This window comes from Fusarium graminearum, chromosome 3, assembly GCF_000240135.3.
Source record: "Fusarium graminearum PH-1 chromosome 3, whole genome shotgun sequence".
Classification (NCBI taxonomy): Eukaryota; Fungi; Ascomycota; class Sordariomycetes; order Hypocreales; family Nectriaceae; genus Fusarium; species Fusarium graminearum.
This window is the reverse complement of record NC_026476.1, coordinates 7,533,346-7,560,041: the sequence shown is the minus strand read 5'-3', so window position 1 is coordinate 7,560,041 and position 26,696 is coordinate 7,533,346. Positions and strand designations below refer to the sequence as shown.

Sequence of the window (26,696 nt, the reverse complement as noted above, 5' to 3'; positions counted from 1 at the left end):
AAATATGCTTTTAATGAAAACTTAATGACAGTAAATCATTGCCACCTTCCAATCTTGACTATTTAAACTCTCCTTTGCCCCAGATCTCGGCTTCATTTCTTCCTTCCTTCACACCACTCAACATGGAGCCACCGAACCCACCTGGTGGCCATGGTCATCCCTCTCGAAGTGGCCCTAATAAACAACGACCAGGTGATCTACTTACACCATCCGCGACTGAATCTTCAGGAGAATCAGACCCTGTTATCACGGTACTATCTGCCAGATATCGCGCAGCTTGGCCCCAACTTCGCCCCAGACCATTTGAATGGTCGCAAACCGCACTACCGACTCCCGTCGAGAAACGTCGAGGCGAAATCGAATGGCAGGCCAGGAGAATACTTCGCGAACATCGTCTGTTTAACGATAACGGATACGACGATGTGGAGCTTATACACCAGCAGATGGCATCGCAGCCATGCACAAGCGTCCCGACAATTGCAATCAATGTACCCTGGTCCGAAGACAAGAAACGCCTCTGGGAATCAGCTATTCAAGGAATTGCTGTGGAATTATACAAGATGTATAAAGACTCCGACTTCAATTATGAGGATATCCACATTGATATGCAGTCACCAGAGCTTACCCAGACTATTTACTATGGCCCAGTCAATCGCGAAAGTCTATGCAGAACTTGGGATACTATCAGAGAGATTGTCTACCAGCGCCTCGAATCGTTTAAAGCAACGGCTGGCTGCATGACCTCGATATGTCTTTTCAACTATGGCTTGCAGGACATCGATAATAACCCACCTACTATTTACATAGCGGTGGATTATAAGTCCTCTGAGATAGGATGGTCTCAAGTCGTGAACGACATCAAATCGAACATCAGCCGGCACAATCGAGAATGGGCGGGTGTCAATATGCACATTGAACACAACGTCGGGATGAACTATGGCTACGACTATCTGGAACCGACATCTGATGAAATCAATAATGAAGACGCAAAGAAAAACAAGTTCGTTACTGGCGATTATCAGCAAATAATAAAACCTGGAGATGAGTTTGGAGCAGAGACATACATTGTTCGCAGCGATGGGGTTAAGGAAACTGCAGGAGTCGGGACCATCGGCTGTTTCGTTGAGATCAAGACAAAGAACAATCCAACTTGGACACGATACGCCCTTACCAATTACCACACTGTTCGCTCAGCCTTACCTGGTTTTCGCCTCGAGCTTGTTGGTGACGAAACAAAGCCTGCACCGCCAGAGCTGAACAGCGATTGCTGGAGGGTTGATCTGGAAGGCTATTTTCCTACGCATAATGCGCAACCTGTGTCTTTTGGGAGCCCGTCTCGGACTAGGCACAACTTCACTCTCGGGTACCTCAAAAATTCAATTAAAGAAGACAACCAAGTGATCGAGGACCTGAAGGTCAAGCTACAGACTGCCAAGTCTAACAGGTCTACCCAAAAAACGATCGAAAGGCTACAGGAGAGTATCCAGAAGGCCAGAAGCCAAGGACAACAGAAGGATGCCTTTTTCAATGATGGCAAGCATGTACTTGGTACATTGTTTGCTGCTTCGGGGTACAAGCGCAGAGCTTCGCACGGTTCTTTCAAGATGAGGCTTGATTGGGCATTGATAAATGTCCATGGTAACCGTCAAGGCCCGAACATCCTACCATCAGGTGAAGCTTGGGAACGCAAGTATCCTGGCAGGCACTTGGCACAGCCAACTAGGACTTTTGATGAATCTCTTCAGCGGCAGTCCAACCCATTCGGCCCCGGCTTTAATTCGCTCGTTTTCAAAGTTGGTGGGACTACAGGCCTAACGATCGGCAAATACCACCGGACCAAATCGTCGTGCACAATGGCAGAGGATGCTCACGTTAAGCGCTTCATGGCAAAGGACTACGAGTCAACCGAGTACGTCGTCCAGCCAGTCTTGATGGACAGCGACGGCCAACTTAAGTTTTGCGCACACGGCGACTCGGGTTCAGTGGTTTTCGATAGAGATGGAGGGGTACTGGGGCTTTTCTTTAGAGGATCGAAGCCTCGAAACTCCGCTGATGCTGGGTATGGGTTAGTAACCCCTATTGAACTTGTATTCAAAGACATCATAGCGTTCTCAAAGGGGGGTATAACGGAGATTCGGGTAGTTGAGGACTGAGGTAGCGGCGATTTGGTGAGAAAAGGGTCAAGCAAAGAAGAGACACAATCCCCCCAAAGATAGAACACAGAACAGATAGATATCAAATTGACACCACACATATATCAGTTGAGTCTTTGTTGAGAGGGTGAAGTCAGACTCGTCTAACCTCCAAGAAGATGAGTGAGCCATGATCATGTCTGCCATGTTTCAAGAGTCAGCCACGTGATAATCTTACTCTGAATAGCTTATAACCACTGTCAGCTTTAACAGGGGAAATGTCTCCGTTAGATTGAGTACACAGATATTGGTGTCTCTGGTCCAAGTCACTGTCATTGCGTTGCATCCGAAGTCAGGCTCAGGTATCACAACCCCTCTTGTTTACTCAATTGCCGGCCCAACGTTCAGGCAATGATCGACAGTCTCAGTCAATGCGCAAGGGACAATCGCGCCCGCTCTGCCGCTATGGCTTGTGATCGCCAGCTATCCGAGTTAGTGTCTGTCCACTGGAACTAGACACTGGGGAAACAAAAAGATCGGGATCAAAATTGGTGGCTGATCAACTTTTAATGCAAGGATTCCGATTTGTTTCTCCACCAGCGGCTACTTAACCACCCAACCCCTCAACTTGTCCGTTACCTTGACTTCGACATTTCACCAATTTTGTAGCTTCCTACTCCTTGTAATTCCTACAATGACTCCTCGCAGGTCGAGTACGACTGGCCTCAAGGACGACGAAGTGTCAAGAGATGGAGAACCACATGTCGTTGTACCGCCAGACATTGACCACCGGATCAAACGCAAAGTCGGTCACCCACTCAATTCGAACCACTGTTTACTGACTATTATTCTAGCTCGACCGTCGGGTGTTGCCAATAGTCTGCTGCCTCTATGTCCTGTCTTATCTCGACCGCGGTAACATAGGCAATGCCAAAACTGCCGGCGCCCAAGACTCTCTTGGTCTTAGCTCCTCTCAATGGTCTTGGGTTCTAAACGCCTTCTACATCGCGTACATCCTGTTCGAATGGACGACAATGTTTTGGAAGATTTTTCCCGCTCACATTTACGTATCATGTCTATGTATATGGTAAGTCTTGATTTTTCCGCCCCTCCCATTCTCTTGCTCACATGTCTTAGCTGGGGTACGGCTGCTATGTGCTCGGGTGCGGCGAACAACATGGCCGAATTAGTGGTTACACGCGTTTTTCTAGGCGTATTTGAGGCCACATTTGGTGCTGGAGCTCCGTACTTCTTGTCTTGTATCTATAAGCGAAGCGAGCTGGGACTTCGAATGTCTATCCTGTTGGGCATGTCGCCATTGGCAAACACTTTTGCTTCAAGTCTGGCATATGGAATAACTCATATTAAAGGATCTTTGGAGGCATGGCGTTGGCTATTCATCATAGGTACTTTATTCACCCTTCGCTTCCGACAATGCTGACACTTGCCACAGAGGGTGCCCCGACAATACTTTTCGCCCCGGTGGTCTACTTCTTCCTCATCGACTCACCATCGACAGCCAAGTTCTTCAATGAGGATGAAAGAAAACTCGCTGTTCAACGATTACAACTCCAAGACAATACGTCGAAGGAAGCTGTCAGCTGGAAGCAGATCGTGGCAGGAATGCTCGACTATAAGAATTACATCCACGCCATCATGCATTTCTGCTGTAACTTCTCTTTTGCTGCTTTGTCCAACTTTCTACCTACCATTGTCAAAAACATGGGTTACGATTCAATTACCGCGCAAGGTCTCACCGCTCCAGCCTACTTCGCTGCGTTCCTTTGTTGCATCGCAGCTGCTTTCTTCTCGGATAAGTACGGATGTCGTGGGTATATCGTAGCATCATTTGCTGCAATGGGTACTATCGGCTATGGTATGCTTGCTGGTGTTCAAGACATGGAAAAGACTGGCCCCAGATATGCCGGAGTATGGCTTGCTGCTTGTGGAATTTTTCCTGCTCTTGCCATGAATATTACTTGGCTTCTGAATAATCAGGGAGGAGACTCAAAGAAGGGAGCCGGCCTTGCCATTTCACTAATCATTGGACAATGTTCATCTCTGATAAGTAGCACCGTGTTCCCGAAAGAAGATGCGTAAGTTGTCTATGACCTGTTCATCCTGCCGCTCCAACTAACATTTTGTCAGTCCGTTCTTTACTACAGGTTGCGCAATTGGCTGTGGCATGAGTGGGCTTGTGGTTGTTTTGGCTCTGTTCATGCATTTTGCATTGAAGAGGGAGAATAAGCGCAGAGACACGCTGTACGGGTCGGTGGATGCGAACGCTGAGATTGATGTCTCGGAGCAGGGCGACAACAATCGGCAGTTCCGGTACATGACCTAGACTCTAGTTAAGGCTTGTTTAAAAATTGCACTGATCGGTTTAAAACGCACATGATGTCGACTGTTTGTTATCACCTTGCTTGTATTTGAGTTGATATGTCTAGAGTCACCTCAATCATTCTCATCTTCGTGATTATCGGAGATAAGATTGGTGTTTTGTTGGTAAGTCCGCAGGGACAACCAATGGCGATGTTCCCTTGTCCAAGTCAGATCTGACGCTGCATGAACTGGCGTCTTCGATCCGTTCTTAACAGCAAAGTCCGAAAACATGGGGAAGAAGATGTGTTGTCTCATTGGATACCGAGTTCTGATTGATGAGTATAAGTGATGAAGGACCCCTCAAAGTTTGGCGACCAACTTATGAGATATCCAAAGCCTGTTCTCTCCGTCCACGTTGCATCATTTCAACTACCAGTCATGTCGACCCCGAGTCTGACCAATGCACAACAAGTCAGAGACTTTGTCCCGACCAAACATGATAAACCGTATCCAGCTATAGTCCCTAGGAAGTCACCTTTGCCCAAAGGATACGTCGTCTGTATCATCGGAGCTGGAGGTGCGGCTGGTGCAGGACTAGCTAGATCATTCGCTACAGCTGGAGCATCAGGTATCATCCTCGCGACACGGACACAAGCGACCTTGGAGAAAACATCTAAGGAAATCGATTCTATCAACAATTCGACAAAAGTTGTCTCTGTCATGTGCGACATCAGTTCAGAAGTCGACGTGGCCAAGATAGCCACTGCCGTGAAAGAACAATTTGACGGCAAGCTTGATGCAGTCATCGTTAATTGTGGATTTTCAGGACCATTATCCAAAGCTACAGTTATCGAAGAAGAGGTTGGCGATGTCCAAAAGGCTTTTGCTGTTCACTGTACAGGTACATGGCTTGCCGCTCATCACTTACTTCCCTTTCTCCTCGAAAGCAAGGGAAGCTTCATCGTGATTAGTTCCATCTCCGCCCTAGGAATCAGTGGTTTTGGAACAACGTCCCACTACTGCGCAAGCAAACTTGCACAAGCGCGCATAGTCGAAATTCTTCATGCCCAATACGCCGACAAAGGTCTTTTTGTTGCCAGTGTACATCCTGGGGGAATGAAGAGTGAATTTTCACTTGCAGCGTCAAAAGACATTCAGCATTGTGAGTCGTCTGCGTGTTTTCAGGTGTGTAACTAATATTGTGCAGTGTTGAATGATAGCCCTGATCTTGTGGGCTCATTCTGTGTGTGGCTGCTTAACTCTGATGGTATGCAGAGGCGTAAGGAAGCTTTGAATGGGCGATGGCTGTCTTGTAAATGGGATGTTGGTGAGCTGGAAGATCGATATGATGCTATCCAACAGCGCGATTTACTCAGGTTCAGGATGGCTATTGAGTAGGACTCTCGGTAACGGTGGCATCAATAATTGTTAACTTAATCTGAGCCTGACGACATTGCATTTGTCAAAAAATTGCATTGTCGGTGTTATATCCAGAGCATGTATAACCACTCTCGCACTCGAGGAAAGGATTAAAAGGTATCCAGTAGGAACAGTCTTCTCTCCTTGGTCTCCATCTTGGACGATGCCACAATCTCTGCCTTCTTCAGCGCAACGAACCATTCAACATACTCCCGACCTAAAATATGGATTGCCCAGTCCAAATCATTCTCGAGCTCTTTTACTGCCTCTTCGAGCGAAGCTGGAACAGGTTCCGTCAAACCCATCTTCTCTCTTTCCTCTGCCGAGTAGAACATGGTGAATTCTATACGCTTGTCAGTAATACGTCGAGGATATTTCAGTAAGACTTACTAGTAGCCCCTTGAATTTTCAACGGCTTTGGATCGAGCAGGGCACCAATGATACCAGCAACCATGGCATATGAGTTCGAGGTTGCATCATTTATCCGGACCTCCCAGTGATTCTTGGTGACTCTTCTGACTGGCATGTCTCTATTATTGTCACCCCACCCAACCAGCCCGCCAGTGCACATTTTGCCGATGCCCACTCGTTCATAAGAGTCGATCTGTGCTAGTCCGAGCGCTGTGAGGGCTGGGATATGACTCAACAATCCGGCCATTGCTGTATCAGGATCCCAACTTTTGTCCTTGTTCGTGGACGTTGCAGATATATGAATGTGCTGTCCGCTCTTTTGGCCTGTTTCTCCAGCAAATGGTGTTGGGTAGAATGTAGCCACCAGATCGGACTTGTACGCGATATTCTTGATGACCTCTATGGTGTAAACATATGCATCGATAGCCTCAACGGGAGGGAGTGGCGAGAGTGCGACTTCATAGGCCGAGGCTCCATATTCTTTTACAGCTTGTTCAACCTCAATTCCCGCTCCGTCCAAGGCTGTGATTATTTCGTTAAGTAAAGGCCAGATCTTTGATCGAAGTAGCTTCGATGTATGTGAGACACCTGCGCTGCCTGGCTCTGCTGGATCTAGTGTTCCTGGTAGAAGAAGGCAAAACTCCAACTCCATACCGACCAAAAACTCCAGTCCATGGTGGACTTTGGTCTTCTCGACTAGAGTCTTCAGAATATGTCTGGCATCTGTATTCTGAAACTCGACGTGACCGAAACAGACAGCAGCATTGGTGTATCCGCGGGCGTTATGGTTCGCAACTTTGAGGGAGGAGACGTCAGGCCAGATTTTGCCAGAGTCTACGAAGAATGGCATCAGTTTAGGAATGAACTCTGCGGTCGTGGTGACACATGTGTCGAGGGGCGCGCAGTTGAGGTAGCCATTTGCCTCGACAATCTTTTTGAACGTGGAGACGGGGACTAGTCTTGCTCTTAAAACGCCGCACATATCAACCCATTGCAGAATGATGATTTTAACTGAGGGGTGTTTGCTCCAGAAGTCATTTCGGGCCTTTGAAGTAGATGAGGTAGTACGTCTGGAAAGCATATTGATGGTGCTGAAACAACAACAATACAATCAATAGAGAAGGATAAGAGAACTGGCAAGTGTTTGAGATGGGGCATTGGGGCTATGCTGCCTTTTATGCGTCCAAATAGTAGTCTATGCAATGTCTAGGAAGTCCTACCAGTGATGATCGCTGACCAAGCTAGTTCTAGGCAAAGGATTGAGTCTCATCATTAAACATGTCTATCAAAGTAAGCGCTAAAATATTGTGGTCAGACTGGGTTCAGTTTTGATAGGAAGGTAAGAATATTTGGTCAGATACCAAGTCCGAAAAGAGAAAGCGAAAAGAATATCCAATGGAAAGATGGCATCGAAAGAGGAAGGCTGTTATTATTCGTCAAGTGAGCAAGCTGCATAATCACAATGTTCTATTAAATGAATCCTTTATGCGAGAACGTTCTGAAGATGGATCGATATTCGGCATGTTCAAAGGAGCTGCTAGCCTACTTGCTGCTTGTTCTTTATAGTTCTCGTTTTCCGCCTACATCGAATTGACCATGAGATGTCTGATGATTGTCACAAAGGGTGACTCCAGTGAGAAAAGACATGTAGAAGTAGGCGTCAATGCTCTTGTTATTTGTGGTTTTGCGGCTGTCAACATTGAACTGTGTATTGTGGAAAATATCCCAGTAGTTAATAGATCCGCTGCTACAAACTCTTTTGAGAACCTGTATGAGACTTTCACTCTTTGCAACATATCAGCCTAACAAAACCTCCGTTGTTCACGGAACAGTTCCAGCGCAAGACCATTAATTCCTTTCCAAATGATACATCGCTTCCATTGTGAAATTTAATATAGCTTCGATTCAGTTTGCTCAAGATACAGTGATCCATGAAAAGCTTTGTTTCTTTTGCATCTTTGGGGTATCGCCGTCAAGAACACGTATGTTTTTAGATCGCTTGTGAGTAGCCACAAATATAAATACAAAGCTCTGTACGTATTTATGAACAAAGAGGTGAATGAATCAAATGAAATGTGCATAAAAAATAGTGTTGACACATTGGACATCACACTTGGGTCAAGTGAACAGTAAAAAGACAAAGACCCCAACATGTGTTCAAAAACAATCGTATTCTTCCACTTTCACATGTTCTGGTAGAGTATAAATACCTTCCAGCCTACCAACAATGTTTTTAGAAGAACCACCACACTCGTCAGTCTTACATCCAGTCTCACATTTCGCAGCATCTTTCACTACTATCTCACAACAGACACCTGTCAGAAATCGTCAAGATGGATTCCTTTTCTGTTTCCGCTCCCTCTTCTCCCGTCGAGGAAAAGCAGAGGTACTTCCCTTCCGCTAACGCTGTCGAGCCCAGAATTCATATTCATGAATTCGGCAAGTATGGCACTTGCCAGTGCGCTGGTTGCACGGGTTGCAATGGTGACATCTATTGCATTTCTAGCCAGCAATGCTACAAGTGCTATTGCAAGTGCGCAGTCTAAATGACTGAGCGCTGGTCGATCTGGGAGAACCCTTGCATGGCTGGTCCTGTGAGGTCCTTTGCTTTTCCCTCCTTTCCTTTGGGATGGTGAGTGTTGTGCTAGGTAGTGATGTCACTGGATCTGAACGGTGACTGGTCGCAAAAAGGATAAATTTATTCCCCCATTTATTTATCCACAACTTCATCAGTGAATGTCTGCCAACCCTTGAAGATTCCCGTAGCCGTGTGACCCATAATAATTAAGCATCAATGGTGGCTTAAGCCCTGTCCGTTGATAGAGGTTGCCGCAGCATGCAACTAATCAACAGTTTGGCTAACAAAGAGGCGGAGCCATGATAAGAGAGTGTGTCCATTGTCATGCAAGACCATTCAATGGAAATTAGATCTCTCAAATGGTAGTTAATGCTGACTGACTAGATACAGAAGCGGTGAGGAAATAATTTCTCCTTTTGATGGCCCAGTTATTGTGGCTGATTGTGCTGCTCCGCCATGCTTACAGGACCCAGGGTCGAACCAGGATGAAGCCTGACCCAGTTGTCGTGAGAATACTGCAAGAAAGAAAGTTAATCACTTAAATATTCGGTTAGCTATGTATCAACCATGACAAAATTTCATCCTGTAGTATAACTGTTATTTACAACATGTCTCATCAAGTGAAAAACTCATCGTGATAGTTTGACCTCGGTGCTGGCAGTTTGCCAGCTAATCTTACTCGCTCCACTACAAGATAGTGGACTCACTGGGCTGACTGTCCGCTAAGAGGTAAGAGCTTCGGACAAAATATGGGTTACTAGGGTTTGTCTGACATGATGACACTCAGAAGGATGCGATGAGGCTGTAACACGACACGATATTTTAAGAAATTAAACTGGGCAGCAGGAAAATTTCTGTAGTAAATATGAAGTGTTATATCTTCGCTGATCGAGGGAAAAATAGAGTTGTTTATCTTGTATATCTAAAAACTAGCATCAGATCGCTAAAGACTAATTTCTCATACCAGATCTGATTTTTACGATCAATACTATTAAACATGGCTTCTTCTCGCCCCGATTTGGCCCAGTACCCCACCGGCTTCACAATTCTCCGCATCTTCCAGGCCGTTCTCAGCATCATCACCATCGTGGTAACATCCTTCACAATCAACGCTGTAGTCCTTCCAGCCAACTGTTTGTTAATCGTTGCTGTACGTTTCTCACATCTACGCGACTGTTGAAAATTACTAACACCTCATCTTACAGAGTTCAGCAACTCTTCTGGTCTCACTATGGGGTGCCTTCGCCCACCTATCATTTAGCCGTCTTTTCAGCTTCCGAGCAGCTTTTGCTCTTGATGGAGCCCTTGCTCTGCTCTGGGGCGCCTCAATTGCTGTTTTGGGTGCTCAGACAGCCGTCATATGGATTCATGGCTCTGATTACTGCGAGAAAAACAAGTGTCCTGACAACTTAATGGCTGTGAGCCGTTTCTACACATATGTTTTTGCCATTTGCTTTGGGCTTGGCATCATTGGCTTGTAAGTTGAAATGCTGTTTCAATACATGCAGACCTAACATGTTTTAGGATATTTTCATTCGTGACTCTCATCTTTCATGGTGTGGCTAGTTGTCGTCAGCATAAGTACAACCAGATTGGCACGAATAAGGAGGCCAAGCCAATTGACATTGCTCCAAAGCATCCTCAAGATTCGACTGCTTATCAGGGGGCGGCAGGATATCAGTCGTTAGCATAGTTTAGCGGAGCATGATTTAGTTTTACGTTGAATTGATACCCAAGTTATTTGTTACTACGTTGCCAAGTTGCCCGTAGCGACGTGCTCAGGATTATCGAACGATTGACTTTCGGAACAACCGGGGAATATTTCATCAAGAACGAGACCCATGATTTGACGTTTCTTCTTTTCCAATTCAAGCCAGTCAACAGCAGCCTCTTACACCATCGTGGCGTCTGGTAATTAGTCAGTCACCGAGTCGGCGATGTTCCACTTTTGTCGGCGACTTAAACGCGGGAGTTAAACAAGACCCCGATCGTGGCAAACATATCTAAAGTCTAATTTCCGGATGATGCGGACTTCGGTCACTAGAAATTGGAAGTTATACTTCTAGCGTGCTTACGAGATTGATATGCCGACGGTTTCATATGTCTTGATATCCTTGTTAAAATATGTCGATCACCACTACTGTCAGAAAAGCGCTGCCTTGTTGCAGTAGCACGCTAGCACGATCTATCACAAGGCCTTTCAGTTCAAAAGCAACACAAAGTCAGAGAATCATTGACTCTACAACAATATCATCAGGAGTTAAGCTCTCTAGACTTACATCGAGTTTAACAACAAAGTCAAACCATCCTGCTCTATCAAGAACACACCCGGCACAAAACACAACACCAACTCGCGCCTACTTTGCAACACACACAAGAATCATGTCCGAGCCAACAATTCATTCACTCTTTGAGACTGCCACAAGCACATGGCAATACATAGTTGCCGACCCCATCACCAAGCACGCAGTCATCATCGACCCTGTCCTCGACTACGATCCTGTCAAAATAGCAGTATCAACCGGTTCAGCCGATGCGATCATCAAGATTGTGAAAGACGAGGGCTATCAAGTTGACATTATACTTGAGACCCATGCTCATGCGGATCATCTTACTGCAGCATCATATATTCAGTCCGTCTTGGCTCGGAGCCAGAGCGTCAAGCCAGCTATCGGTATCGGGAGTCGTATTAAGCAAGTGCAGCACTTGTTTGGTGAGAAGTACGGCATCGCAAGTCAAGAATACGAGACGGCCTTTGATAAGCTCTGGGAAGATAATGATGAGTTTGCCATTGGTAACCTGACTGCTCGGACTGTTCATTTACCAGGACACACACCCGATCACATGGGATATCGGATTGGCAGTAAGTCATGTTCGATTGTTATACTTTCATATTACTAACAACTTCCAGATAATGTCTTTGTCGGCGATTCGATTTTCAACGTCGATGTAGGTTCCGCCCGCGCAGACTTTCCCGGCGGCAGTGCCGAAGACATCTTCAAATCAGGTCGCAAACTACTCTCCCTTCCCGAAGACACCAAGATCTGGGTAGGCCATGACTACCCACCAGAAGGCCGAGATGCCCCGCTTCCCTTTGCTACTGTTGCGGAGCACAAGAAGAATAACAAGCATCTCAAGGATGGAACACAGGAGAATGAATTTGTTGAGATGAGAAGGAAGCGAGACGCGACGTTGGCGGCGCCGAGACTGATTCATCCTTCGTTGCAGGTCAACATTAGGGGTGGACAGTTACCTGCTCCGAGTACGTCGGGATCGCGCATGTTTCATCTTCCCTTGGTTACACCGACGTGGTAAATGGTGTTGTTCGTTTAATTGTCATGTCTTCTACGACCTCTGTACTATAAGATGTACTATCCACTCACTCTCTTTGACCTATTAAATGATTGTGTTGGGCGATATCTAGTTAGCTAGCTGTAATAAATTATGCATGGATGGACCCAGTTTGGTTTTGGTATTGGCCTTGTTAGTATGTGATATGCATGAGCCAAATATGGTTACTCCTGTGAGAATAATGTCTTGTACTAATAATGAAGTTATTCGCACGTGCTGTATTCTCCAGCCGGTAAATAAATCTGGTACAATTCTAACACGCAAAGTTCATTCGCCGATGGCATTCCTAAATAAACCTACTTCATTGTATAAGATCTATCTCTATTTATTAATCTAGGTAGCTATTCTTCAACTGTTCTGTATAAATATAAAAACAAATCTGTTATGGAAAAAATGCTCTGAATAGCACACCAGCGCCAAACATCGATACAATCGTGATGAAAGAGCTCACTCCCATACTTGCCATGCCACTAATTCCATGCCCACTCGTACATCCACCAGCAATACGCGCCCCGAATGTCAAAAGGACTCCTCCAATAATGAGACTTGGCAAAGACTGCTCCTGGCTGGTAACCATAGCCTCCCGAATGGCAGGGACTTGAGTTATGGTCAACCAAGAACCCGCGACAACTCCGCCGGCGAACAAAATGCTCTCGGGGATTGACTTGAGTGTCTTCCCACTGACCAGGTCCCAAAAGGCACTTCCAAATTCTCCGTAAGCACCGCTCACACCAACTGGTCTTTTGGTGAAGAGGACAGAGGAGAGCTGTCCAACGCCGATAAGAAGACCGCCGACAACCGGATGCAGCAATGTCTCACTGCGCGGCGCTGTAACCAATATCGCAGCCAGGATACTAAGCAAGGTAATTTCGTACCCGATAAGCACTTTGTTCGCCGACCATCCGGTAATAAGCATGACTGTGTTATTCTCGGCGCGGCTCGTCGGCGGCTGCGGCTGGGACACCAAGGGCTTTATCTTGACCCAGGCGATCCCTGCAAGGAGAGAAGTGCACGCGAGCAACCGGCTGTGTCCGACACCAGCTGTGGCTTGGACGAGGACAGTTCCAGGGCATGCTCCGGTTAAGCTTATCCCCAGACCGAGTATAGCCCCTCCAATGAGGTTACCGTCGTAGGATCCGAGCCAGCCATGATTGGAAGGCAGTTTGATTGGTATTTTATTATCGGTTTTGTTGTTGTTGTAGCCTGCAAAGACGACGGCACTCGTGGCGGATGCAGTGAGAAAGGTGGCGAGCATGTGGAAGTCGGAGAGGCTGAACTGATCCCTGATGACTTGTGGGTTTGCGACGCCCGAGAGGCTAAGACCAGAGCCAAAAACAGCCCCTGTTAGTAGACTTGTCATGGTTGTATTTTTGCTGATGTGATTTGTTTGTCTGAATCTACGACCGAGTCTCAATAAACAGAACCAAGCTACTCTTAAGAAACAACAGAGACTATAAAACTCTAGTAAATTATTAATTCTCTTCTTCGCTGTCTAGACTTAATCAAATGTCCGCTTTTCTAACGCCAAGTGGGAACCATAACTAAACTCAAAATGCAGTTTCAATTCTTTAGTCCCCGATACCAACACCATTAAAGCCGGCACCATCAAGTCACCGATATCCACTATCCCCCGGATCCCAAGTGGAGAAGAGCCGGCTCGGTAGTCGGAGTCTAATTAATGTTTTGTGGTCAGGCATTTGATATGCAGGGTTATCATTCAGTTTCTGTGTCGGTCTGTAGATGAGAACGGCACTCGCTTTTACGCGCGTACTCCAATGCCGCTCTCACCGCTTCGCCGAGATCTGCATTGAACAATGGTCTGTCCAGTGCAAACACTGGGGAAAGTCGCTTCTCGCCGCTGAGGTTATCATGTCGCGTGCCAATTGTGTTCTCATCATCTGTGCTCGTTCTTCTGTGGTCGCCTTCAGTTGCTTCACCAAAGGAAGCAGTTATTGTATGAACAGCTGCCCAACTTCCGAACGAGTAACCATCTTGTGTACTGCTTTTCCCAAACCCAACGGCTGCCAGAGCCCGTCGCGCCCAGCGATTGTGCAAACCGCCAAAGTGCCACTGTATCGTTGATGGACTCGCCCATCGATCCAGTGCATTTCGCACATCTACCAAGCCTTGTACGCTGGTGATGTCAATGTTGTTAATTGTCGAGCAGTCTATGACGATGGCCCGTAACACTGGTAGGTCGTTGTCCTGCTTGCACAACCCTGATGTGTCGCACCAAAGAGCCTCGCCCTTATCTTCTTTCTGCTCTTCATCGGGGCGTCTAGTATGTGTGTAGACGTAGTCTGTCAAATTCTTGAGATGTTGCGCTTGGTTGAGGTAGTTCAACCCTTCGGGGAAATGATAGATGAGAACACCACCATGGGGGCTTTCCACCAAAATATCTCTGTTAGAAGCATCGTTTCGGTCCAAACTCAGATAAACATCACGGGTAGCTGACGTCTTGGGGTCGTCTGTGTTTTCTGACGTCTCACCAGTCTGTTCAACCTCGACCTTGCCCAGGAACTCGCCTCTTGTCCGTGCGATGCGCACAAGTAGAAGCAGAAACGAGAGACCCGTGGTAGTGTAGATAGCAGGCTCAAGACCAGTAAATACTGCCATGACAACGCCAACAACCCAGATCAAGCATTCAAATGGCGATAGACGCCAATACTTGCGGACTGTAGAAGGCGATGCGATGAGGTTGAAAACAGCATGAATGATCAGTCCGGCCAAAGCCGCTCTCGGAATAAAGTAAAAGACTCCAGTCAAAGCATAAAGTGCCAGGAGCAACATAAAAGCATTGAAAAGTCCAGCCAGAGGTGTCCTGACACCCGCCTTGGAAAGCACCGCTGATGCACCGAAAGAACCAGTGCATGAGTAGCCGCCTAGGAACGGACCAAGGATGTTGGCTGTGCCTTGGGCCATAATCTCTTGTGATGGGACCACGTCATATCCAAGCTTCTTACCAAAGCTTTTGGCGATGGCGATGTGCTCAACGATAAGAATGACCAAGATGATGGGACTTTGAGGTAAGATGGCGCCGATGAGGTCTGTCTTGAGGGCTGGTGGTCCAGCATGGATAAACCCTGTTTTTGTTAGCGGATGATCGAAGTGGCGGGATGGAGGATCAACATACCTTGATTGATATGGCCAACAATTCTGAACTTGCTCTCCTTCTCGGACAAGTTACGGTTGACGAGATAGCTGACGAGAGTGTAGAGCAGCATAGCAAAAGTGAGGCGCAAAGACGACATGATAGACCAGAGCTTCTTTCGAGCAGGTTGACGAGCCTCCAACTTTGTGAAAACATATTTTGCCAACTCCAGCAACACCAAACAGGTGATACCAATCGCAGCATCAAGTTGTGCGTCAGGCAGTTTTCGCATTGTCGATATGAGTACTCTGTACGGGTCGTCTCGTGTGTTGACTCCAGGAATACCCAAGAGAACTGGCAATTGGGTGCACATGATGATTATGCTGGCGGCCGTGATGAAAGCTGAGACCGGGATGTAGGGAATGACTTCGACTAGCCATCCAAGACGTAGGAGACCCAATGCAAATAGGATGATACCAGTCATGAATGATAATGTTTTGGCAATCTCGACGCTTGTGTAGGTATCGGGTCGCGCTTCGTGGACGTGGGTAACGATCTCACCGACGAGTAGTGAGCCGATGGCCGTTGTCTAAGAAAGTTCAAGTCAGCCACTACGTTAGCAAAGCGGTAAGGTCTACTTACTCCGATAACTATATCTTTTGAAGTACCGAAAAGCCAATATGTCGCTGCGCCAGCAAAAGAAGTATACAGTCCAAAGTCTGGCGGTAGCGTAGCTAAGAGTGCATATGCCATAGCTTGAGGAATAACGACGAGGCCAACAGTAAGACCAGCGATGCTATCACCCACAAGCCATCGCCAATTATACCTAGGCAGCCATCCAAAGCAAGGAAATAGAGACTTGAGATATCTTAATGATCCATCTGCTGTGGGGATACATTGCTTAAGCTCTTCGATAACCGTTGGCTCGGCTTCGAAGAACGGGTCCTCTATTGTCTGCTTCATCTTTCAATGCATGAGATTAAAAATAAAGATTCTGGGGAAAGAAGAAAGAATTGACTTTATTTTGTGGACCGACAAGGGAGAGTTTATACGAAAAATCCCATCAGGCTTAAGCTTAAGGGGGAAGAGAGGTCCGACAGCCGGCGCCGGCTGGACCCACGAGGCGGACGGGATGCTCGGCGGGTCGCGCTATCTTTGACAGTCGCCGATCGGTTGAGGAACCCGGACACGGCAGAAGTGGCGCCGATAACCTCTACCGGTCAGAGAAGAAGTGGATATCATCGAGATCTGAATCTCTCAAGTCTTTGCTGGTGTTGGTTGATTGGTCATTGGTACGAGTTACTGGTCACCGACTTTGAACAAGACACTCGCGGGCATCGGGCGGAAAGCGCACAGACAACATACCAGGTTGTTTGTTCTAGAATTATGATCGACCTCAGATGTCATTGGGAAATGTTGGGTATCAACACGCGTGTCATGATGCTGGTTCGGTAGAGAGTCCTCAGAAATGTATATAGTCGGCAATTGAGTCAGTCGAGGTTATCTTGAATCGTCGGTCAGGGTACTTTATAATTATATCACATATCCGTACTCTTAACTCGAATGTAGAGTCTTCTGCCACTCTCCACCAGTATCGGTCCCTCGCTACATGGTTGCGAAATTAAGCACAATTCCCCATGGGGTTGCCGACCAGATCTTGTGGAATGTACCGCATCATCTCACCGGACACAATTCGGATCACAAAAGAGGCACAATGACAAAATGGCTAAACAGCTTCTTACTTTATATACATTATCCTAACTAAATACATGCTGACGAGAATTCTCATCATCCCGAAAAAACTATGGCTGGCTGGTACAGTACTGAAAAAAAAAGACAAAGAGAAAACATTTCCAATGTTTAGGAATCAAGAATAGGACCATACGCCGGGATACCACGACTCTCTAGCCCATACACCACCTTGGCTGTGACGGATCTGTTGGAAATAATACAAACACACTCAGCGCCACTCTCCTTGTACGCCTGGTAAGCCAACTTCACCATATCCGGTCTACCCTTCGCGTCGGTGTCCCAGATAGTGGCATCTGGATCACAAGCCAAAATTGTATCGAGGATACCCTGGCCATATGTCGACAGAGGGTTCTTTGTTGACCAGACTACCTTGCACGGGACGCGTCGCTCCATAATGACGGGCAAACAAGGTCCGATACCTGAACCAGTGGCCACGAGAACAACTTTCTTGAACAGAGGAGCGATGGCAAGAACACCAGAGGCAGGCGTTCCTCGTGTCCAGATGGATGTCGGGGGCTTCTCGATGATGCGCTTCGTCCAGTCACCAGCCTTGGAGACGACAATCGAGAAACCCTTACCACTGGGCTCTGGAATAGCTGCAAAAGCGTGCCACTCTACCAACGGCCGATCGGTGATGCGAACACCTCGAGATGAACAAGGTGGAGGTGTGGAAAAGTCAAAGTGAAGACGAACAGCATGCTTGGACAAAGGCTCAGGCACGACTTTGACACGTCGAAGCCTTGTCCAGGGCAGAGCGATGCACAATGTGATGAGCGACAGCAGCCAAATCGTTGGACTCTGCGCCAGCGCCGGCCCCAGCGGTCCTGTCGTGGAAGCTGCCGTTGAGACAATAATGTGCGCCCACACCAGAGCCACAGAAGTCCATCCGACAAACCGATGCGTCCACTCGAACTGATCGTGCATCTTCATGCGGATCGACGGCCACGCCATACCAAGAATGAAGCAGAGGAAGCCTAGAATGATATACGTCAGAGCGAGAACGACTGACTTGATCTGTGCTGGGTGCTTCTCGGAGAGGAAATCGCGCGTGACGGAGATGGTGTACATGAACCACCAGGCCGTGGCGGAGACGGCGCAGCCAGAGTGCACTCCGCCGTTGTGGTACACGCGGGCAAAGTGACGGCGGATGGAGAGCGGGAATGAGGTCGGGACGCGGGAACAGGTGAAGAAGATGGCGTTGACGACGTACTCTTGGCGGACGAGGACTGCGGCGAGGAGGTTCGAAGCAACTGCCGTGGCCACGTGTGCGGGCTTGGGATAATAATCGTTATCGCGACTGTTGACCAGAAGAATGATGAGAATCGTTAGGTTTGTGACAAAGATGAAGCCAAAGAGCTTGCGGTATGCTGAGAAGGCTGTGTGTCGCAGCCATCGCCATCCGTGGACGCCGTTCTTCTCAGGGAGAGGGAACTCTTCTTCGTTATACTCATCCACCAACGGCTTTTCGTCCTTCTCGAGATCTCGCATAACGTTGTTGTCTGCGCCAACAACTGTTCCATCAGTCGAACTCGTCATCGACATCATACGATCTCCAGAAGGCCACAAGGTCTGAGGTCTAGGCTTCGCAACGGTGAGACCTAGAGAGTCCATCAATGCGCCCTCAGTAGCAATCTTCATCAGAGCACGCTTGTCGACCTTTCCGTTGGGCGTGAGCTCAAGAACAGGCAGATGCTTCCAAACTGATGGCACGGCGTAGAATGGCTGCGACTTGCCAACGGCGGCTTTCAGCTGGTTCTCGTCGATCTGAACATCTGAAGAGTAAAATCCCCAGAGAGCGTTCTCAATCTTGAGAGCGCAGCCCTTGATGACGCCGGGAGTGGTTTCGATGGATCGTGAGACACCGTCGAGTTCGACACGGAAACCTTGGATCTTAACTTGGTCGTCTTTGCGACCGAGGGGAAGAAGGCTGCCGTCTTCAAGCCACTGAGCGAGATCGCCAGTGTTGAACATCATGGTTCTGTATAACGTTAGCTTGGATTGATAGATTCAAGTGTCTATCTTACCCGTCATTGGTAAACTTATCCAGCTTGTATCGTGTAGCTGTTAGTTCGGGAAGATTGATGTAACCCGCCGACACACCAGGACCTCCCGCCCACATGACACCAGGCTGACCGACGGGAACAGGGTTCTCATTGTCATCCAAGATGTAAACGTTTGTGTTGGGGTTGGGCTTTCCAATAGACAATGGAATACCGGGTTGGTGAAGATGGCACGTGTTGAGCATGCTGATCTCTGTAGGTCCGCAAACATTCCAGAAGTTGATGTGAGGAGCCCACTTCTCAGCCAGAGCCAAGGGACAAGGCTCACCACCGACGGCGATGGTGTCGACGTTGGGGAAGTCTTCGACGTTGGGCATGTACTTGAGGACGACGGAGGGTGTGGCGATGATGGTGTCGCAGCGTTGGAGACATTCCGTCCAGGGCTGGAGACCGCTGCCTCGGATGTGGAGTGTGCCGCCGTTCATCATGGTACCAAGAATTTCCCATGCGCCTGTTTCCGTTGATTAGCCATGTCACTGTGCTTGGTGAGATGAACTTACACATATCAAAGGCAACATTGAGCTGCTGTGCCACATTCCTTCCAGGTCGGATGCCAAGCTTGGAAGGCTCTGCCAAGAGGGTGTTGGTAACACCTCTGTGGCGCACATCAACACCCTTGGGTCGACCGGTAGTGCCGGATGTGTAGATGACGTATGCGCCATCGTCAGTGTTGACCTCAACCATGGGATTTGATGGGTTTCCCATCTTCCAAAGAGGTGAAGTGGAGTCAAGATCAACGACGTTGACCATGTTCCGTCTATCATCTGGAACACTTCGGACAACTTTTTCGAAGAATTTGGGAAGGCACAGAACAACTGGAGCGTCAGAGTCGGCAATGTCAAAGCCCAGAGTATCATCTGTGACGATACCGCCATCCAATGGCACGTACTGTCCACCAGCCTTGAGGACAGCCATGATGAAGACCACCATCTCGATACATCGTGAGTAGACCAACACTACACGATCACCTATCCTCAAACCGTATGTGTGGATGAGCTCATTGGCGAGCATATTCGCTCGTCGGTCGAGTTCAGCATATGTGATTGTGCTTCCATCGTAGTGTCGAACCGCTGTAAGGTCGGGATGCGCCTGCGCAACCGCCTCGAACGCGTGGTGTGCGACATCGTACGGGATGGGACACTCGGCGCCCTTGCTGAACTTGTTGAACAATACTCTATCCGCCAGGGAGAGACTCTCGAGGGAGCTAAAAGAGAAAGAAGACATGGTGAATGGTCGGTATTAGGTATGAGGGGGAGTATTACAAGATCGACAGACACATCACACCACAAACATCGCGAGCAAACAAACGTCTTTGGACAATGGGGAGAACCATTTAAGTAATAAACCCCAGACAACGGATCTATTCTTGCCACGGAGGGTGCCCGCGTTGGGGAAACGAGATTCATTGTCCGAACTGGAAAAATTACCGCTGTCCACTCCGTTCCGAGGCACTGTTTCGGTGCAGGAAGCTTCTTGTTGCATTCTGATGTTTCGTCGCTTGCGCAGAAGTGGACTCTGTCATCCCTGAGGTCGATTCGTACATCAACTGCCCTGCGTCACAGCCCTGAGAATAACTCATCGTATTAACCCTCTCTGTATTTACCTAGTGGGTATTAAAGAACAAGGTTGCATTAGTCAGATCTTTTGGAACGATATGCATAGACCTCCGTGTCTTGTCATGCCCCAAGAGGAAAACACAGCCGCCGACCTCAGCTAGTCTAGAACCTAGAAAGCCAGGGTTAGAAGCTGTCGTATCCCGCCAACCTTAGGAGTTTCTCCATCAGGGGAAATTGTCCAATCAGAAATCCCATTGATTGAATTTTTCTATCGTCCCAAAACGAGACGGAGTAAAAGAAGGGTTGCAATTCCACTGCTGTCAGTGGAAAAGAATTCCACTTCTGTCAGTAGACAAGAATTCCACTTCTGTCAGTAGACAAGAATTCCACTGCTGTCAGTAGACAAGAATTCCACTGCTGTCAGTGGAAAAGAATTCCGCTGCTGTCAGTGGACAAGAAAGGAAATGGTTTAGCGTACCGTTCGGAGCGGATACTAGTGCAGGGGTCCTTGAAACGATGCATGCCATCCATGTCTAACCAAGTCCGGGTACAAACGCTGTCAGTTGTGATGTGTAGCTTTATGACGAGCTGCCGTTTTGGTAGGAAACACACTGATATGACTCAGGAAATGGTAATCAAGCTGGCGTCACCAAAACGGCAAACAAAACCGTTGACATGAAAGGGATCGACCAACTCGCCTACCTCAAATGCCGAAACGACCGTTCCGCAACCTGTGACAGCGTCTCTCTCCACTTGGTTGAAACTCGACAGTTTTCCTTTTTATGCGGTTATGACAAAATCACGCGCTTCATGAGTCTATGGTTGAAGTTGAAGTTAAACATAAACTTGGTCTCTTGTCTCAGAAACAAAACACTCTTGCATCATCATCACCATATTTCTTTTTTCTGACTATTCAATACTCTACGTCTAACATCACATCATACCAAAATCATTTCACAATGGACAATCTTACAGACCTCAAGCTCTCAGTCAACGAGGAAACAGGTGTTGCAACCATTCAGTTCAACAGACCTGCAAAGCGCAATGCGTTTGCGCAAAAGACAATTGATGAGATGGTGGCCACTTTGGCCTACCTCGACTCAGTGGATACTGTCCGCGCCGTTGTTCTGACTGGTGGACCAGAGGGCCATTTCTGCGGTAAGTTCCTGAAGATCAGCACCACTGTTGGAAAGCCGTTGCACCAGTGATCGAGATCAACGGTTGCTAACGGTCAACATTATAGCTGGAATGGATCTCAATGAGCTTGTTGAGCTTTCCACTTCCAAAGCTCATCAGATTGCCTTTCTCAAGGACCTCACAGATGCTCTTGATCGATTCACCAAGCCCATCATCGCTGCTGTTGTAGGCTATGCGGTACGTAATTGCCTATCTGCCGCCTTGGCAAATGCTAATGAGATACGTATTATAGCTTGGCGGTGGTTTTGAGATTTCGCTTGCAGTAAGTCTTGATTCCTTTTCCATATGTGTACCTGTTATGCTTATCACCATCTGCAGTGCGACATCATCTACGCCGCCGAAGATGCCATGTTTGGTCTTCCCGAGGTAAAGATTGGAACGATCCCTGGAGCCGGGGGTACACAGCGCCTGGCTCGTGCTCTTGGCAAGCACAAGGTTAGTCCCTACACCCTCTTTATGTCTGGAATGGTGCATTGTCAGGCCACCTTGCATAACAATACTGCTCAATCGACATGTGATGATAACTAACTACCTCCTCATCTAGGCAATGGAATTCGTCCTCACCGGCGAACCTGCCAGCGGCGCAGAATTCGAGCGGCTTGGAGTGGTAACCAAGGTTTTCCCCAAGGCGGATGTGTTGTCTTCCGCAACAGCCCTTGCCGAAAAGATTGCAAGGCTCTCTGGTCCAGTCATCAAGACGGCGAAGCAAGCTGTGTTGACAGGTACGTTGATGTTGTGTCGTGGTTGTGTTGATCCATTTTCGCTAACTTGGTGGTTCCCTGTACAAAGTGGAAAACAGCACCCTGAGCGCTGGCATGACCCATGAAAAGGCCCTGTACTACTCGACTTTCGGCCTAAACGATTTCCAGGAGGGCATTCAGTCATTCCTCCAGAAGAGAGCGCCTACATTCAAGCATTCTTGAAATTAGTCTATAGAGTACAGCATATAGTCCGTCAATGTATAATTGTTTTTTCCCCAAAAGCAAGCTGGCAAACATGAATAAACAATATTATTAGCATCAATTAATTATTGAGTTTCGCCAAATCTCGGCCTTGAATTCTCCACGGTCTTTCTACGTGCTATAACACCGAGTCTATTATTATCCCGCCAAACTCTCTAGTGCAATGTCAATTTTCACCTTCCGCTCCAGTGGCTTAGTAGTCGATAGAGTTTTGACAAGATTGAGTTTGCTACGTATAAGATTTTCCCTTTTCGCCGGACCGTGATCGACGATGGGACGGCGTGTCCTCTCATCCTGGTCAATCAACCGAAACCTTAAGGACCACCGTTGAAATCTGGTTTTTGTCACTGACAAAACAAAACTTGCCGCTTGGCATTTTCATCCCCCTTTACGCTGTAACCCTCCATGTCAGGGGTCCCTGACACTGCAATGCGACTATAACTGTGGGGGTCTTCTGTAACAAGAGTCCGGCATTTGGCGGCCAACTCCGCTTGTTGTTAGTGGTTGATTCAGATTAGCCTTGTAGGGAGAAGGGTTAACTTATCCACTTGATTCAAACACAGTCCCTGGGTACAAACTCGGCTGAATGTCACCAGGAGAAGAAGCAATTCGCAAGACAGTACCTACTGCAGTTGGATAACCGAGGGCTGATGGACACTAGCTGACTAGTGACCGTTGGTAGCGCTGCCCAAGTTGCAGCTCGCGTATCAAGACATTCTGAAACAGCTGACCTGACAGAGGCGAATTCTCAATATTTTCGGCCAAGTCCCCTGTGGCCTTTCGTCATTTCTGTCGGAAATTATGAGCGGACAATTGATAATCCAACTCTAGCAACGAACCCTGGTTCTTGTAACGTCCCAATTGGGTTCCGTTTGAACCCTGCCAGCATACCGTCCATTCATGCAATCAATCACCCGAGTGGGATGGTGGGATGCTGAATAACGGAAGAGGCAGGACCATACAGAGTAGACTTGAATGAATGATTATTTGTTACCTCTTTGAGACGTTCCGATCCACGTTAGGCAATGAAAATGGATAGACTAAAGTCAAGGTGAGTCGTATTGACAACTCGGCGCGGGCCGACAATATTTACCCTGTAGCGTCTTTTCGCCGCTCTGGACCACGAGTGGGATACCGACCGTATTCTTTAAACCTTACGGGGTATTGTTCTATCTCGATTCCATGTCCCACGCTAACACGAGATTTTAGCGACGACTTGATACTACTATGTAAGCTTAAATAAACGTATGCTTCTATTCCCCATGTGGAAATGTGTGCTTCTACTGATCAATATATTGGAGAGTCCACATTATACAGGGCTGGTCACCACCAAAAAGCCTCACAAAGCAAAGTGAAAACCACAATGAAACGTAAAAAACGACATTAAGATTAATTTGCTGTCCATTATCGATACGATAGAGTATGATCATCTGATAAGATGACAAATACAACCTCAACAGGACTGTATCCTCAGGGCGACGTTGGGATATGTGGGGGACACGAACCATGGACTTGGATATGAGCCTCGATTATACGAGATCGATACGTTTAAATGTTACAACGTGGCGACCTGGTTACATAGTCGCTAAACTAAACGTTGTATAAGATGTCCATGTGATGGGCGGCAGTTGAGTGTCATGTGGTCAGAGTGCGATCAGCCTGTAGACTCCGCCAAAGAGGTCACGAAGACCCGGCTCAATGGTACTGTAAGGCCTTACAGTGGCTGAGGAGGACCAAGATGACGCAACAGGCAGGATTTCGGAGTGAGCGGGATGACTGCAGTCACAATTTGGATCTACGTAAATGAGTTAATGCGAATCATGCTTACAATATCATGGCATGATCTAGTGGAGGCTGTACGATTTGGTAAATTTGTTTCTTGGATAAAGGCATTGATTATAAGGTTAACCGATGCTCGCGATAAGAACATAAGATGATGTATATGCACAGAACCCCGTGGGGCTGCATTGTGTTAGTTGCTGCTCTTGAGAGATTTTCAACACACCGCCACATAACGGACGGTACTACGTTGCAATTGGGATCTTGGTAAGCATTGAGTCGTATTTTACAGGCTTAGACAGGACGTCGTCAACTAGATACTGACTATAGTCCTGAAAATGCATCTTGTGCAAGCGGTGGGTTAGATACTCGTGTGTGAGAATTGCATTTCGTTTTTAGGGTCTATCTAATAAATACAGAAATAAAACTAGACACACTGCTAAACAGGCTTTAGCTAAATGATGCAATATATGATGCCATTTAGTGTTCGAAAAGAGAAGCTAAATGCTATGAAAGAAAAGAAGAAGTATATCAGTACCATAATTCGATACCATAATTGCTAAGCCGTGAGCAACCTCAAAAACCTGCAACTTGAATTCAATTTCATAAGCCCTAAGCATACGCCGCCATTCCAATCCAAGAAGCCCGATTGCCCAAACCCTTCAAGTCAACAACCTTGGGACCAAGAGAAGGATCTTTGAGGTCAAAGATAGCGACAGCTGGAGCAGCCTCAAGAACGTACAGCTTCGACCCAGAGATGATACCGTCAAAGTTTCCCATGCCCGGCTCGTATCCGGGAAGAACGCGGCTGATGGCCTTAGTCTTTGTGTTGACTGCGTTGATGTTGGCGCGACCCGCGTCGAGAAGATACACAGATCCAGTTTCAGAAGATCGGGCAGTCCAGCAGGTAGCCATCTGAGTCGTGATGTTGAGGACACTTTCAGTGGTTACCCTGAAGTCCTCGGAGACGGACACAAATGCAGCACCGTAGGCAGGCGTAGCCATTAGCGCGGAGTTGTCGTCGGAAAAGGCCATGGTAAAAGGGATGGGAAGATTCTCAGGTCTCGAGATAATAGCGTCCTCACTAACGATGCCGTTTTCGACCTTGTAAGCATAGACATAACCATTTTGCATACCATCGCCTTTGATAACGACGAAAAGAGCTGTTTGGGAAGGGTTAAAGACAATGTTGGAGACAGTATTGGCAGGTCCCATCACAGGGTTTGTCTGGCCCAAGATCGGCAGAGCCCTGAGACCACCAACTGGCTTGACACCTTCGCTGCCTGAAACGCTGAAACACTGGACACCAGGATTAGTTCCAGTGTTAGCGACACATGCAATTTTGTGCTTGCGCGAGTAAGCTACTGTGTTGGGAGTGGTGCCGGCAGTGTCCATGGGCTGTCCCATGAGTACAGGGTGGGTTGGGTCGTTTTCGGGAATGTTGAAAGCAGCTAGAGTGTTGGATCCGGCGTTGACGGTGAACAAAAGGTTTCCATCTACGATGACAGAACCTTGGGAGAAGAGAGGGTCTGGAAGTAAATGTTAGTACTGTTGTGATGTCGTTGCTTCAGTGTCACTCACCGGCAGTGACGGAGCCATTGGCGTTGTTGCCAATCAAGCCATTGCCACCAGTCGAAGTCCTTACGGGCTCGCCCAACGACCCATCTCTAACGATGCCGAAAGATACCACAGAGGCGCCATTGGGATCACTGTCGAGAAAGTACAATGCTCCTTTGGAATGTTCGGGCCTGGGCATAGCCGAAGCCCACGAGGCTGCGAGGACGAGGAGGGAGATGCTCTTCATGGTGTAGTAACGAAAGTAGATGTTGAAATATTGGATGATTGGTAGTATGATGAGTTAGTTGAGGATGAAGTGGTAGTGTTTGTGTTTCAACGGGTAAACCGCCTCTTCTTAAATATCTTTGATAAAGGCCTGACAATGCTGCGGTTGCCGTCATATCCAGCTTCATTCAAGCTAAAGCAGTGCTAATTTGCCAAGAACATCTAAGCCTCTACGTAATCAACCAATTCGGCCGTATGAAGCGCTGAAGTTACCATCGCCGCATGCCACCTAGAGAAACAATTC

General features: G+C 47.6%; 11 protein-coding genes across 11 annotated transcripts; 6 read left to right on the top strand and 5 right to left on the bottom strand.

Annotated features, from left to right (window-relative positions):
- Window positions 1-122: 122 nt before the first annotated feature.
- Window positions 123-2,146, top strand: FGSG_11287 (uncharacterized protein; the record flags this gene model as incomplete). The annotated part of the gene is made up of 2 exons (XM_011327656.1): window positions 123-2,065; window positions 2,098-2,146. 2 exons carry the CDS (start codon window positions 123-125, stop codon window positions 2,144-2,146), a joined length of 1,992 nt encoding a protein of 663 aa, XP_011325958.1.
- Window positions 2,147-2,826: 680 nt separating this feature from the next.
- Window positions 2,827-4,476, top strand: FGSG_13993 (uncharacterized protein; the record flags this gene model as incomplete). Its single annotated transcript, XM_011327655.1, has 5 exons — window positions 2,827-2,937; window positions 2,987-3,219; window positions 3,270-3,538; window positions 3,586-4,228; window positions 4,281-4,476. 5 exons carry the CDS (start codon window positions 2,827-2,829, stop codon window positions 4,474-4,476), a joined length of 1,452 nt encoding a protein of 483 aa, XP_011325957.1.
- A 95-nt stretch (window positions 4,477-4,571) lies between these two features.
- FGSG_13992 (uncharacterized protein) lies at window positions 4,572-5,852 on the top strand (the record flags this gene model as incomplete). The annotated part of the gene is made up of 3 exons (XM_011327654.1): window positions 4,572-4,637; window positions 4,809-5,616; window positions 5,662-5,852. The coding sequence occupies 3 exons, from the start codon at window positions 4,572-4,574 to the stop codon at window positions 5,850-5,852; spliced, it is 1,065 nt and encodes a 354-aa protein (XP_011325956.1).
- A 131-nt stretch (window positions 5,853-5,983) lies between these two features.
- FGSG_11289 (uncharacterized protein) lies at window positions 5,984-7,365 on the bottom strand (the record flags this gene model as incomplete). Its single annotated transcript, XM_011327653.1, has 2 exons — window positions 5,984-6,216; window positions 6,264-7,365. The coding sequence occupies 2 exons, from the start codon at window positions 7,363-7,365 to the stop codon at window positions 5,984-5,986; spliced, it is 1,335 nt and encodes a 444-aa protein (XP_011325955.1).
- Window positions 7,366-9,859: 2,494 nt separating this feature from the next.
- Window positions 9,860-10,555, top strand: FGSG_11290 (uncharacterized protein; the record flags this gene model as incomplete). Its single annotated transcript, XM_011327652.1, has 3 exons — window positions 9,860-10,012; window positions 10,068-10,339; window positions 10,387-10,555. The coding sequence occupies 3 exons, from the start codon at window positions 9,860-9,862 to the stop codon at window positions 10,553-10,555; spliced, it is 594 nt and encodes a 197-aa protein (XP_011325954.1).
- Window positions 10,556-11,244: 689 nt separating this feature from the next.
- FGSG_11291 (uncharacterized protein) lies at window positions 11,245-12,290 on the top strand (the record flags this gene model as incomplete). Its single annotated transcript, XM_011327651.1, has 2 exons — window positions 11,245-11,725; window positions 11,774-12,290. 2 exons carry the CDS (start codon window positions 11,245-11,247, stop codon window positions 12,175-12,177), a joined length of 885 nt encoding a protein of 294 aa, XP_011325953.1. The 3' UTR covers window positions 12,178-12,290.
- Window positions 12,291-12,595: 305 nt separating this feature from the next.
- FGSG_11292 (uncharacterized protein) lies at window positions 12,596-13,573 on the bottom strand (the record flags this gene model as incomplete). The annotated part of the gene is made up of 1 exon (XM_011327650.1): window positions 12,596-13,573. The coding sequence occupies one exon, from the start codon at window positions 13,571-13,573 to the stop codon at window positions 12,596-12,598; it is 978 nt and encodes a 325-aa protein (XP_011325952.1).
- A 353-nt stretch (window positions 13,574-13,926) lies between these two features.
- On the bottom strand, window positions 13,927-16,267 carry FGSG_11293 (uncharacterized protein; the record flags this gene model as incomplete). Its single annotated transcript, XM_011327649.1, has 3 exons — window positions 13,927-15,296; window positions 15,347-15,893; window positions 15,947-16,267. 3 exons carry the CDS (start codon window positions 16,265-16,267, stop codon window positions 13,927-13,929), a joined length of 2,238 nt encoding a protein of 745 aa, XP_011325951.1.
- Window positions 16,268-17,164: 897 nt separating this feature from the next.
- FGSG_11294 (uncharacterized protein) lies at window positions 17,165-20,340 on the bottom strand (the record flags this gene model as incomplete). Its single annotated transcript, XM_011327648.1, has 4 exons — window positions 17,165-19,034; window positions 19,081-19,567; window positions 19,617-19,685; window positions 19,752-20,340. The coding sequence occupies 4 exons, from the start codon at window positions 20,338-20,340 to the stop codon at window positions 17,165-17,167; spliced, it is 3,015 nt and encodes a 1,004-aa protein (XP_011325950.1).
- A 1,291-nt stretch (window positions 20,341-21,631) lies between these two features.
- FGSG_11295 (uncharacterized protein) lies at window positions 21,632-22,792 on the top strand (the record flags this gene model as incomplete). Its single annotated transcript, XM_011327647.1, has 6 exons — window positions 21,632-21,830; window positions 21,916-22,046; window positions 22,102-22,131; window positions 22,188-22,304; window positions 22,414-22,591; window positions 22,659-22,792. 6 exons carry the CDS (start codon window positions 21,632-21,634, stop codon window positions 22,790-22,792), a joined length of 789 nt encoding a protein of 262 aa, XP_011325949.1.
- Window positions 22,793-25,222: 2,430 nt separating this feature from the next.
- Window positions 25,223-26,414, bottom strand: FGSG_11296 (uncharacterized protein; the record flags this gene model as incomplete). The annotated part of the gene is made up of 2 exons (XM_011327646.1): window positions 25,223-26,139; window positions 26,192-26,414. 2 exons carry the CDS (start codon window positions 26,412-26,414, stop codon window positions 25,223-25,225), a joined length of 1,140 nt encoding a protein of 379 aa, XP_011325948.1.
- Window positions 26,415-26,696: the final 282 nt, after the last annotated feature.